The 14,182-nt window shown below is 41.6% G+C and overlaps 1 protein-coding gene across 1 annotated transcript in view; it reads right to left on the minus strand.

Moving 5' to 3' along the window:
• The window catches only part of MAST3 (microtubule associated serine/threonine kinase 3), a 205,434-nt gene that overhangs the window by 177,468 nt on the left and 13,784 nt on the right, over nt 1–14,182 (minus strand). Inside the window, exon 2 of the mRNA XM_075282755.1 lies at nt 3,517–3,548. Within this exon, the coding sequence (XP_075138856.1) occupies nt 3,517–3,548 (32 nt within the window). The remainder of the gene's footprint in view (nt 1–3,516; nt 3,549–14,182) is intronic.

Raw genomic sequence — 14,182 nt, forward strand, 5'->3', positions numbered from 1 at the left:
CCCTCCACCATTAATTGGTCCAAACTGGGCTGGTTAGAGGCTCCCTCCACCATGAATTGGTCCAAACTGGGTTTTTTAGAGGCTCCCTCCACCATGAATTTGCCCAAACTGGGCTGTTTAGAGGCTCCCTCCACCATGAATTGGTCCAAACTGGGCTGGTTAGAGGCTCCCTCCACCATGAATTTCCCAAAACTTGGCTGTTTAGAGGCTCCCTCCACCATTAATTGGTCCAAACTGGGCTGGTTAGAGGCTCCCTCCACCATGAATTTGCCCAAACTGGGCTGTTTAGAGGCTCCCTCCACCATGAATTGGTCCAAACTGGGTTTTTTAGAGGCTCCCTCCACCATGAATTGGTCCAAACTGGGCTGTTTAGAGGCTCCCTCCACCATGAATTTGCCCAAACTGGGCTGGTTAGAGGCTCCCTCCACCATGAATTGGTCCAAACTGGGCTGGTTAGAGGCTCCCTCCACCATGAATTTGCCCAAACTGGGCTGTTTAGAGGCTCCCTCCACCATGAATTGGTCCAAACTGGGTTTTTTAGAGGCTCCCTCCACCATGAATTGGTCCAAACTGGGCTGTTTAGAGGCTCCCTCCACCATGAATTTGCCCAAACTGGGCTGGTTAGAGGCTCCCTCCACCATTAATTGGTCCAAACTGGGCTGGTTAGAGGCTCCCTCCACCATGAATTTGCCCAAACTGGGCTGTTTAGAGGCTCCCTCCACCATGAATTTGCCCAAACTGGGCTGTTTAGAGGCTCCCTCCACCATGAATTTGCCCAAACTGGGCTGGTTAGAGGCTCCCTCCACCATGAATTGGTCCAAACTGGGTTTTTTAGAGGCTCCCTCCACCATGAATTTGCCCAAACTGGGCTGGTTAGAGGCTCCCTCCACCATGAATTGGTCCAAACTGGGTTTTTTAGAGGCTCCCTCCACCATGAATTTGCCCACACTGGGCTGGTTAGAGGCTCCCTCCACCATGAATTGGTCCAAACTGGGGTTTTTAGAGGCTCCCTCCACCATGAATTTGCCCAAACTGGGGTGTTTAGAGGCTCCCTCCACCATGAATTTGCCCAAACTCTGCTGGTTAGAGGCTCAATCCACCCTGATTTTCAAAACAAATGTTGGTGCCAACCTCAACTTACTACAAGGGCCAAATTCACTGCTGGTGACAAGCTCTCCTCACTGCAAGTGCCAAATACACGTTTCAAGGTGTTTTCCTACTGTCAGAGAGGTGGTATTGAGTGTGTAAAGTGTGTAGTTGTTAGGCTGTGATGTTGGGGTAATAGAGGGTCTTTGGTGTGTTAGATGCCCCCAGACATGCTTCCCCTGCTGTCCCAGTGTCATTCCAGAGGTGTTGGCATCATTTCCTGTGGTGTCATAGTGGACTTGGTGACCCTCCAGACACGGATTTGGGTTTCCCCCTTAATGAGTATATGTTCCCCATAGACTATAATGGGGTTCGAAACCCATTCGAACACACGAACATTGAGCGGCTGTTCGAATCGAATTTCGAACCTCGAACATTTTAGTGTTCGCTCATCTCTAACCTTAAAGTATCAGTACAATGAAAACCACCTAAAATTGACCCAATTGTAGAAATTCAAGAATTTCTCAAGTAGCATTATCATTTTGAACCCAAGAGTGCTTCCCAAAAATAAATGTACAAAGTTAATTTTTAAAAAAATAAAATGCCATTTTAGTGCCCAATATGTTTTTCGTATTGACCAAGCATTTTTTTAGTGTTTTTACCAGAGTGTTTGGTGACTATTTTTTTTTAGCACAGTTTTGTACATGTTTATTTTCTTATAGTCCTATAGAGAAGTCTATGCAAAATATACTATAATAAAATGATACTTTCTATTTCTTTAAAGGGGTTCTCCCATCTCAGCCTTTCTCCAGGCTGTATGCAGTATCTGCTTCACACTTTCTGTATTTCTCTCCCTCCCCCTCCCTCCTGCTGAACAGGACACAGAACACTTCTGCAGGTCAGATAATCTGAACATTCTTGTAAAGAACCGACTCCGTGTTATTTGTGTGTTTACTAAGAGAAATTACAGACTTGACTTTATCAGCAAAGTGCAATTATCTGAACTGATTGTCCTGCTGGCACTGAGTAGGTGACGTCACTTGTCCTATCTCCCAGGTCCGTGGTTATAGCAACGCTGTGTAAACAATGGGAGGAGTATGTACACATAGCTGGCAAACAAAAGCAGAATTTTTAAAGCAATATATTTAGAAAAAGGCTTCAATTTACATAAGCTACCAGCAGGGGTGAACCTGCCCCTTTCGCCGCCCGAGGCGAAGTGCAGAAAGCCGCCCCCCCCCGCCGGGGAGGGGGCGGAGCGTGGTGGGGCTTAGCAGAGGGGGCGTGGTCTAGCGGAGGGGCGGGGCTTAGCGCCGTTCGCCGGCAGAGAGCAGGCGCTGCTCCAGTGGTCTCCCCAAACCACCGCTCCGTGCTAAGCCAGTCCAGGACAGCTTGTCCTGGACTGGCTTAGGTTAGCAAAAATGCCGCCCTCCCTGAGGCCCTGGCATAGCGCCGCCTGAAGATAGGATCCTTGAGATGGGACAACCCCTTTCATTTTCTATTTCAATCCAGACTTTAAAGTAACATGTTCCTGCAGCCTGATGGCCAGTACTAATGGACAATGTAAAGTTTAAAAAGGCGTGAGATTTGTCACAGTGGCTTATGCTAGGTCTCATGACTACTACTACTGACTACTCTTTGTTTTCACTTAAAGGGGTTTTCCAAATAAAAAACAACAACTTTTATTTAAAAAAAGGTTTGTTAGTGCTATCATTGGGATAATAAGTTCACCCAAATACCTTTAGCAGTGTTTTTAGTGATTTCTGGGTTTCTCTTGCTAGTATCCTCTGCATTTGTTTACATGGGTAGCATCCTGCTCTCTTATTTTACAGTTACCATTTTACATTGCTCTTCACTCAGATCCCCCTCTCACTCCTTCCCTTCTCTCTCTTTCACACCACCTCCTTATTTCCCTAGCTAGCCCATGGACCTATAGTCATACCTAACTAACTCAGCCCTGCCCCTTTATACTTAGCTGTCTTCCTGTTCAGGAGATCACTTTCTTCTGTACCACTAGCTCTTTCTTCTCTTCACACCGGCGCACTAGAGCATGAAGTGATGTTTTGTGCCCAGAAGATCAGTACATGAAGACAAGTAAGTATGATGAGGGAGTTGGAAGTATTGGTAATATTCTGTTTCCAAAAATGGTGAAACGGAATGTCAACAGAAAATCAGAAACTGTGCCTTGACCGCCCCGGCGATCTGGGCAAATATACATTTTAGAAAGCAAGTAATTTAAAAGTTAGGCAGGGGAGGGTGTTTAGTTTAGTGTTTAATTATCATTTTATCTTGGACACCCCCTTTAGCCATATATAAATGGGGTCATAATTCTTAAAACTATCACTATAAAATACTCAATAAAAATGAATAGAACTCGAAGCGTATTTGTAAATTCACAAGTGCATATTAATATTATATATCTTTTTTACTTACATACATCCACGGCGTGGCAAACTGAGCTCTTTCTGAAACAAAAGAAAAAAATGAGAATTTATTTTATACTGTATAGCAGACTTTGAATTGTATGTTAGAATTTTGATCTTTTTCAGTCTTGAATCTGTCCATTCAATGCTAATTGCAAAATAATAATAATAATAATAATAATAGAACAGATATTACACTAAACATGTACATAATAATAATAATAATAATAATAATAATAATAATAATAATAATAATAATAATAATAATATGGAATTGATCAGTGCTATGGTCAACAGTGTAGGCTAAGGCTAGGTTCACATCTGCGCCGGAATCTCCAATGGAAGCAGAGATCTCAGAAAATCAGCAAAGAGTAAAGTCCTATAAAGAGGACTTTTCTCTCCAATAGTTTCAGTATAAAAATGGCGGAAACCTGGAATACCCCATTATAGGGTCCATGGGTAACCACTGTTTTAGCAGTCCATTGTTCAGGTACCCTGGGGAGACCACCAACAGACAGTGATTCAATGCCAGTGTCATGCCGTGGAATACCCAGAATCTAATCCAATAATACAAATTGTGCCTGAGCAACGGTAACCACACAGTTATTAGCCCTATTTGTCACACGTCATTGGTACTGAATGCATTTTCAGGATGGCTGCACTTTACGGCCACTTAGGGTGCCTTCATCTGGCAACAAGGACATAATGCAGACAGCTCAGCACTCCTGCACAGCCCTGTATACAATATGTATAGAATACTGTAGATTGTGGGTTTGCCTCAAGTCACAAAACCTGAGACCATCACAGAGGTCAAATGTGGTCCCCCAACATGTGGTCCTCCACATGAGTGGAGAAACCTGACAAAGAACCGTATACACTCGAGTATAAGCTGACCTGAATATAAGCCGAGGCCCCTAATTTTACCCCCCAAATCTGGGAAAACTTATTGACTCAAGTATAAGTCGAGGTGGGGAAATGGGGGTGATATGAGTTTTTTTTTTTTAAGTTATTAGACCCCCTAGGGGCCTTGAAACCTATGGGGTCTGATCACGGGCACTGACTGGATGGGTAGGGTGGTCGGAGTTTTTGGGTGCAGGAGATGATGGGTGCTGGGGAAGGGGAGGGGGTGTTTTGGTTGTCTGTCTGCCCCTTCCCTGAGCTTGAGGACTAGGTTTTTTTCCCCCACTTGAAATTCAGCCTGGCTGAATATAGGGTATCTGCAGTGCTCCTATTAACCCCTTCCTGATGGAATAGGAGCACTGCAGATACCCTATATTCAGCATGGCTGTAGTCAGGCTGAATTCCAAGTGGAGGGAAAAACACCAATCTCAGGGAAGGGGTAGTTAGACAACCACAACACCCCCAACCCCCCTTCTCCAGCACCTACTGCACCCCAAACCCCCATCAACATCAACCTAGTATACTATTATTTACAAAATGCAGAAGCGTACCTGTACTTACTGGTACTTCTGCTATCCGGCCAGTATAGGTATCCCAAGCAACCACAAGCTCCTCCCATGCTTGGTTATGCTAGGTTGCGCCGTGTCCGCCATGTTCATTGTGGAGATGGCGGTGAACGGAGGAGCTGTGATGGGCAAGCTGAAGGTGAGTGGCAGGACCAGGAGTAAGGCTGATCACCATTAGTTTATGTATTCTGGCGGGAGACTCCGCATGAGAACCACCCAGAATGGAATACAGTCGCAACTGCAAGCGCTGTTCAGATAAAGCACATGGACCCCATAGACTATAATGGGGTCCTTGTTCTTGCCGCGCACTGCCCGCACAAATGATTCGTGCGGGCAGTGCGTGGCAAGCACATGGACCCCATTATAGTCTATGTTGTCCGTGTGCTTTAACTGAACAGCGCTTGCAGTTGCGATTGTATTTGTCCTCATACAGACTCCCCCGGACGGAATACATATGCTAATGTGAACCAGGGGTCAGATGAGTGGGATTGCGCTTCAGTGTGTGGTGGAGGCGGCTGCTGGAGTCAGGGAGTCTGGAAGAGATGACTTGGGGCGGCCCTGGAGACAGAGCTGCTTCAACACTCACCTATCGGCAGCAGCGCTGTCTCCAGGGCCACCCCAAGTCATCTATGCCTGACTCCCCCTGACTCCGTGACTCGAATATAAGCCAATGGAGACTTTTTCAGCACAAAAACTGTAATGAAAAACTCTGCTTATACTCAGGTATATACGTTATCTGTGATAAAGTGTTTACACCAAGCTCCAGATTATTATGCAGATCGGATTTAAGTGTCAAATATCATTTGTTTTTTTGTTTTGCAATTAAAGTCATGGCTGTTCTTGTGTCTCAGGGCTCTCTGGATTGCTGAAATCAATCTCAAGCACCCATGATAATTAACTTGCCAAGTGAGCCCAATTAAAGGAATCCTACTTGAGGCCAGGGCACCATTTGGCGTAAACGCTGCAGTTTGGCTGCGGTAGAAACACCACAGCAAAGAAGCGTCAATTTACAGCAAAGTGGATGGGATTCTAGCAAATTCCATCCACACCTTCCTTAAAAATACATGCAATGGACACATTGCAATTTCCAAAACTGTCACAGTTTTGGAAATTGCATCGTGTCAATTATACCTGTGGAAATGCCATCGGTTTCCCTATAGGTATAATGGAAGCAGAATTTCTGCAGAGGTTTCCAATTCTGTGAAAACTATACGTTTCCGCCACGTTTTTCCCTGCAGCGCTTTTTGCTGCTGCCCACTATGTGGATCCTTAGACTGAGGTGGAAACACATCATGATTTTTCTCACAACGCTTATGTCAGAAAGGGAACCTCTGCGGACTTTCAGCTTCAATTATATCTATAGGGAATATGCCAGCATTTCCATTGGTATGACTGACATGCTGTGAGTCCCAAAATACAATGGTTTTTGAAATTGCAGCATGTCCGCTGTGACTATTTTTCAAATCATTTTGCAGAGATTGTAAAACGCTGCGGTTTTTGAAAAATTGCAACATTTATGCTACGTGGAGCTCCTGCCTAAGAAGGATGTTCCACATTATTAAGCAGGCCAAAGGTTTCAAGCAATATGTGAAAGAAAAAGGATTTTCCTGCTATTGAAAAACATCAAATAGTGCAATGCCTTGGACAAAGTATAAAAACATTAGATATTTCCCAAAAATTTAGACGTGATCATCATCCTGTGAAGAGATTTGTAGCTGATTCAGACGGGATTATGCACATTAAGGCATAAAGAGGAAGATTTCTGTCAAATTCATTGGATCTACTAACATAATATTACATAAACATGGTATTTGATTACACCTTAACAGTGCTCATAGGCAGAAAAGGTTGCAGTGGGCACAGACCTATATGAAGACTAATTTTCCAACAATCTTGTTTACTGATGAATGCCTTGCAACCCTGGATGGTCCAGATGCATGCAGTAGTGGATGGTTGGTGGATAGCCACCATGTCCCACTAAGGCTGTAATGTCAGCAAGGAGATAGTGGAGTCATGTTTTGGGCCAGAATCATGGTGGGACAACTCGTAGGTCCCTCTAGGATCCATGAAGATGTGAAAATGGCTTCTGCAAAAATATATAGAGTTTTTGACTGACCACTTTCTTAGCTGCTAGAAAAAAGAAAAAAACATGTATTCCGTAGCAAAATCATCTTCATACATGGCAATACATCATCTTATTCGGCAAAAAAATAGCTCTGAACCATTGGCTGCTATAGGTATATAAGGAGAGGAACACCATCCTCATCTGACCTCAACCCTATTGAGAACTTTTGGAATATCCTCAAGCAAAAGATCTATAAGGGTGGGAGGCAGTTCACATCAAAACAGCAGCTCTAGGAGGATAATCTGACATCCTGCAATGAAATTCAAGCAGAAACTAACCAACTCACAAGTTCAATCTCTCAAAGGCCCTGTTCCCACGGAGTAACTCGCCGCTCATTCTGACACGTAAACATGTGTCAGAGTGAGCGCTGTAAAACAGAATCCCATTGACTTCAATGGGTGTCGTCTTACGCGTGCTGCACATTGAAATCAATGGGTTAAAAAGTATCCCATTGATTTCAATGTGTAGCGCGTGTAAGACGGCATCCATTGAAGTCAATGGGATTCTGTTGTACAGCGCTCACTCTGACACGTGTTTACGTGTTAGAATGAGCGGCGCGTTACTCTGTGGGAATGGAGCCAAAGGCTGAACAATTGTTGTTTCCACCATCTAACAGACCTATCCCTGATATCCTAGGCACTATGCCTGTTGCCTCTAGTCTGTGTCAGTCAATACAGAATATAATATACACTTATCACCCTCATCCACAAGGCTCTCCATAATGCTGTTACATTTCCTCCCTCATCTCTATCACCCAACCTGTTCTCTCCGCTCACTCAATGACCCAAGACTGACATCCTCTATTATCAGAACCCCCCCCCCCACACACACACACACACACTCACTCCTCTATACAAGACTTCTCCCGAGCTGCACTACTTCTCTGGAGTGCTCTACCCCGGGCAATCAGATTAACTCCCAATTTCTACAGCTTCAAGCACAAACTAAAGACACATCTATTCAGATAGGCCTATCACAATTCCTGATGTAAACCTGCAGATGGAATCCTTAAAAGGAACCCTCATCTGTTCACGCTCCCACCTTACCCCACAGGATATGATGCTGGAGGATCACATTGTAACTTTATATGTCCAGGCACCATCTACATACAGTATGGTTCATACAGCTATATTTATGTGTAATGACAGTAACCTCTATTACAAAACGTCTTGACTACTGTATATGCAATTCTACTTCCAATGCTTTTTCTGCTACCTCTTGTGTCACCCCCTTACCTCATAGATTGTAAGCTCTTCTGAGCAGGGCCCTCAGTCCCATTGTGTGAAATGACTGAAATTCTGTAATGTATCTTTTTGTCTGTACTTGAACCGTACAAATTGTACAGTGCTGCGGAATATGTTGGTGTTATATAAATAAAATGTATTATTATTATTATGCAAAAATTCTGAATGTGATATCAAATAAGGAGTCCTATGCTAACATGTAACTTTGCCTGTTAAGATGTTTTTGATTGAAATAGCTTTTGATTTCAGTAAATGTGACCTCTTAATGTTGCAAATTCAACAAATGACCATTTTCAGTTTTTACAACCTATAAAACTGTGTTGTGTATAGTAATTCGGATCAGTGGATTTCTAATTTTTAATTTGTGAAATGTTATCATTGGAAGGTTTATCCAATAAAATATGATTTATACTCTAACGGTTGAAGATATGAACATATGAACCCATTAGGAAAATCAGAGGGAAATATAATTTGCATAATAATTTGGAATGTGGTGAATGTGTGTTTAGAATTATGTGAGTGATGTGCTGTACCACTTTCCTTGCCCGGTTTATATACAGACACTGCACCGTAACACTTTTCTTGACTTGTATATATATACTATACAGTAACGATTCACTTGATTTTAATATACACTCAGTGATGTAGTCAGAGGGTTCTCATAAGTTGTGCTTACAACCAGGCCCCTAAGCCGGGGGGGGGGGGGGGGGGGACTTTCATCACAGTACTGATGTCTGTACTGATGAATTCTACTATACAACACTTTCTACACAGTTCTTACTCTGCATTTCCTCCCCTGTCTCCCACTCTAAAGAACTAGTAGCACCAGAAAGTAGGTGACAATGGAATTGGCAAGAGAATACAAGATGCACATACTGTGGCATTTCAGTACTCTGTAGAAAGATATCAGTTATAGAATTTATTAGTACAGACAACAGAACTCAGTGGGTTACTTAAGGGTTAGTTCACACGGGGGCAAGGAGGATTTTGACAGCGAATTTTGCCTCAAAATCCGCCTCCATACAATGCATGTTGCCGCTAGCGGAAAAAAGAAGCAAGCTGCCCTTTCTTCTGGCGGATTCCGCCTGGCGACAGTAACCTCCGGGGTCGGCCCAGTCATTTGAGCCCACTCCGTAGGGGGAATCCGTGACTGCGACGGTCGTGGCAGGCGGGTTTTGACGCGAGAGTGCCAAAATCCCCCCCACCCCTGTGAACGAGCCCTAAGAGATCTAGCAATACACCTGAAGGTTACAGACAGTTGTGGCAGAAAAAAAGTTGTCAGGGGGGAAGGACCCATGCTGAATGTTTGCACCAGTGGATATGAGCCTTTAGCTACATTCATGCAGACGTAGTATCATAGTAGATGAGTTTGAACAGACACAGGTCCATCAAGGCCAACATATAACCCCATAGTGTTGATCATGAGGAAGGTAAAAAAAAACCCTAAGAGGCTGATGCCAATTGTCCCATGTCTTGTGAAAAAAAACCTCCTTCACAAATCTGGCAATCATTATAAAACCTTGGTTTAAGTTGTTTTCAACAAAAATCTAAAACTCGTAACCCGTAATATTTTTCCTTTCAAGATAGGCATCCACTCTCCTCTTGAGTCTCAAACTTATAACCTGTAATATTTTTCCATTCAAGGCATTCAGGCAGTGAGTTCCACTATAGCCTCATTGTTCTTAGATTAAGCATTCCCATCTATGATACTGGTGAATTTTTATTTTGTCTAGGCATAGATGTTCCCTTGTCACCGTCATAGGCCTAGGGGAAAAGAAAAGTATTTGTATTGTCGCTTCATGTACTTGTGATTAAATCCCATAGACGTCTTTTTTCTAAACTGCATAATTCCAATTTTGTCCCAATCCACCCATTCCCCTAATTATCTTGGCCTTCTGTGCACTCTCTCTAGTTCAGCTATGTCTTTCTTGTACACAAGGGTCCAAAATTGCGCACGATACTCTATTTGTGACCATATTAGTGATTTGCATTCTTATCATGAGCATCTATGCTTCTTTTGATACATTCCATAATTTTATTTACTTTGGCAGCAGTTTTCTGGCACTGGCCGCTAAAAGTAACTTACTATCCACCAAACCACTAGTTCTATTTCAGTGACAGTCTTATTTAGTAAGCACATTATCATATTCAGTACAGAATTATAGATTGTATTGCTTTGGCCAATTAAACTTCATTTGCCAAACCCTTGGTAATATTCTGCAGATCTTTAGTATCATCATAACATTGACATAACGTCATCAGCATAACATTAAAGATTAACCCCTTCCCGCTGACGGCATTTTTTGATTTTCATTTCTGACTCTCCTCCTTCCAAACCCAATAACTTTTTTTTATTTCTCCACTCTCAGAGCCATATGAGGTCTTAATGTTTGTGGGACAAATTGTTCTTCATGATGCCACCATTAATTATTCTGTATAATGTACTGGGAAGCTGGTAAAAAATTCTGAATGGGGTGGATTTGAAGAAAAAGTGCATTTGCACGACTTTCTTACGGGTTTCGTTTTTACGGTGTTCACTGTGCAGCCAAAATGACATGTCACCTGTATTCTATGTTTCGGTAAGATTCTGGGGATACCAAAGTTATATGGTTTTATTTACATTTTAACCCCTTAATAAAAATCCAACCTGTACCAAAAAATTTTTTCCTAAAAGTCGCCATATTCTGACACCCGTAACTTTTTTCTACTTCTGTGTACGGGGATGCATAGGGCGTCTTTTTTTGAAGGGCTGGGTGTACTTTTTAGTTCTACCATTTTTGGAATTTCTTTCACTTTGATCGTTTTTTGTTCAAATTTTTATCAGAGGCAATACAGTGAAAAAATGGCAGTTTGGCACTTTTGACTTTTTTTCCTGTTACAGCGTTTACCGTACAGGAAAAATATTTTTATACATTTGTAGAGCAGGCATTTTCGGAAACAGGGATACCTAACATGTATGTGTTTCACAGTATTTAACTACTTTTAAATGTGCTCTAGGGAAAGGGGGGGGGGGGAGTTTGAATTTTTATTATTATTTTTTTATATCTTTTTTAAACTTTTTAAAAAATTCTTTTAGGCATTTATTAGATCCTCTAGGGGTCTTGAACCCCAGGGGAGCTGATCACTAATGAAATGCATTACAATGCTAATACATTGCAATCCATTGCAAAAACCAGGCTCTTCTATTGCTAGCTACATAGAGTAGCCTGCAATAGAATCTGTTGAATGACAAGCCGGGGAGCCCTCACAAGGCTCTCCGCTGTCATGACAATGTGATCCCAAGAAGGAATTATAAAAAGAGAGCCTTCCTGTGAACTGACATATTTTTTGGACATATCTGTTTATTTGCTTGTACTGCTTTCCATCAATTGTGCACCAAACACTCTATTCCTGTATAAATGTGCATGGCTTCAGATATTGTGTTATACCAGCCTGATGAAAGGGACTTTAGCAGTCGCAAAAGCTTGCAATCTGTCATCATTTTTTGTTAGCCATTAAAAAAGGCATAAACTACTGAGGACTCTCAATGGTTACATTTAATAGAAAGGGTATATAATGCCCTCTTGTGGCTGTGAGTGATAGTGCTCTAAAAGAAAGCAAAAGTGTTTCCTTACAAACTTTTTCAGTTTACAAAATGCTTTGTTGTGGTTATTATTATTGTTCAGACAATGCGATTTTTAAAGAACAATCGCAGATCACATTAAATAGGCTGAGGGATCGCCAATATCCCATATGGACCCTTAAAAGGGCTGAACAGATAGTTTCTACCAAGGATCGCAATTCTCTTTTAGAGGGTGAGTCTTCTGCAATGAGGAATAGTGATAATAAATCTCTTTTACATTTTTCAACACCATATAGCCCTCAATATAATCAAGTCATTCAAATTATTAAAAGGAACCTACCTATTTTAGAAACCGATCCTATTGTTAAATATATTTTGCAGACAGGTGTTAGATTTGTCCCAAGTAGGGGTAGGTCACTAGCGGATCATTTATCACCTAGTCTGTACAGCTCACAGAATAAACAGGAACCCACGTGGTTGGGAACCGTGGGTTTCTACAAATGTGCATCTATTAGATGTGCAGTTTGTAAATTTTGTAAGAAGACAACGACATTTGGACCCTCAGCTAATAAATCTTTATTTAATATCAGGACCTTCTTAAACTGTAATAGTACTTATGTGATTTATGTGATTGAGTGCACCATCTGTGATCTTATTTATGTTGGGTGCACAATCCGCCAAGTTAAAACTAGAATATCTGAACATCTGGCGGATTGCTCAAAATCACAGTCTGACAATATGTCAAATGTATCACGTCATTTCATTTCTCACCATAAGGGGGACACCTCATCTTTTGCTTTCTATGCAATTCAACATATTTCAGCGCCGAAGAGAGGTGGTGATCGAAGAAGGCTTCTACTTAAACAGGAAGCCTTCTGGATTTGGAAGCTGAACACCAGGGTACCTGCAGGTTTAAACATTAAACAGGATTTGGCTTTAATTTATTAACATATGTCTCATGTTGCATTGGATCTGGCTTGAATCCATTTGAGTCTACATGGGAGTCCGTGCCTAGATACATCATATGATTCGTCATGTGACCTGCCATCACGTGATTTTTAGTACGCACCACATGACGTAGGTACGTAGCTACACTGAATGTGCATCTCTATATCCGAATGTCTAGTTTTATGCTATACACATTTTTCCGCATATTTCGGGTAAGTCCAATATATTCCCTTTTTATGGATCATTGCTTGTTCATTATTAATCAATGCCTTGTCTAAAATGCTTTACTTGTGGTACGGCAATACTTGGGTTTTTGTATCCTTTTAGTATATGTTGGTTGGAATTCAGCCCACATGTGGGTGGAGCTATCTAACTATTTAAGATGCTTTCATTTTTTGAGTAGTAGGCTATGAGTAAGGGGCATGTTTCGTAGCCCCGAAACGCGTAAGCTACTCTTATTTGTATTTCATATGGATCCATTGTATTTACAATTTTAGTTGTATGAAGTAAAAGTCAAGTTTTATTCAAATATTTTTTGGCGCTGGAAAGTTTTTTATCTACCATTGCTTATTATTATTGTACTTTTGTCCGGGTGTAGTAAGTTTGAGGCTAGTGTCCAAATCAGTAAGTAAAACACTCTTTGGCTAAGGCTCCACATTGTAAAAAAGCAGCTTTTTTTTTTTTCAGCTTTTTCTTATTTTTTTAGCCAAACCCAGGCAGGACTACTAAAGGAGTGGAAAATATAAACAGCAAAATCTGCAAGAAAAAAGAAGCTTTTCCCAAATGTGGGAAGCATAAGGTCACTTTAAAATTGTCAGTATTTGGTTAATAGTTTGCATCAGTACTTGTACTTTAAAACTAGGATTGGGTCCAAAACACCAAAGATGTCTATGATTTGTTCCATCCATTCTATGCTAAACTATACACAGCTGCGCACTTCTAATCATATTCTGGCTTCAAGATTCATCTCCCCAACTCAAAGATAATGTATGTTAATACTCTCATTGTAACCAAAAAGCTGATTGATCTGAACTATGGGTTTCCCCAACAACCTAATTACATTGCTTACCTAAGTATCTATATTACCCCTGATCTCTCTTCTTTGTATGCCTTTAATAACCCCACAGTGTACCAATCTATTAGATAAGACCACAAAAACTGGGGCTCCTCATACCTGTTCTGGATATGGATGATCCATACCATTAAGATGGTATTTCGTAAACTGAATGGTATATAATATTGCACATTGATGAGGACATGAAAGGTTCTCTTTAAGTAGAAGTAGTTGGCAGATTCAATGTTAAAATACCACACTGTTTTGTCACACTGCT

This window comes from Leptodactylus fuscus, chromosome 1 (assembly GCF_031893055.1).
Source record: "Leptodactylus fuscus isolate aLepFus1 chromosome 1, aLepFus1.hap2, whole genome shotgun sequence".
NCBI lineage: Eukaryota > Metazoa > Chordata > Amphibia > Anura > Leptodactylidae > Leptodactylus > Leptodactylus fuscus.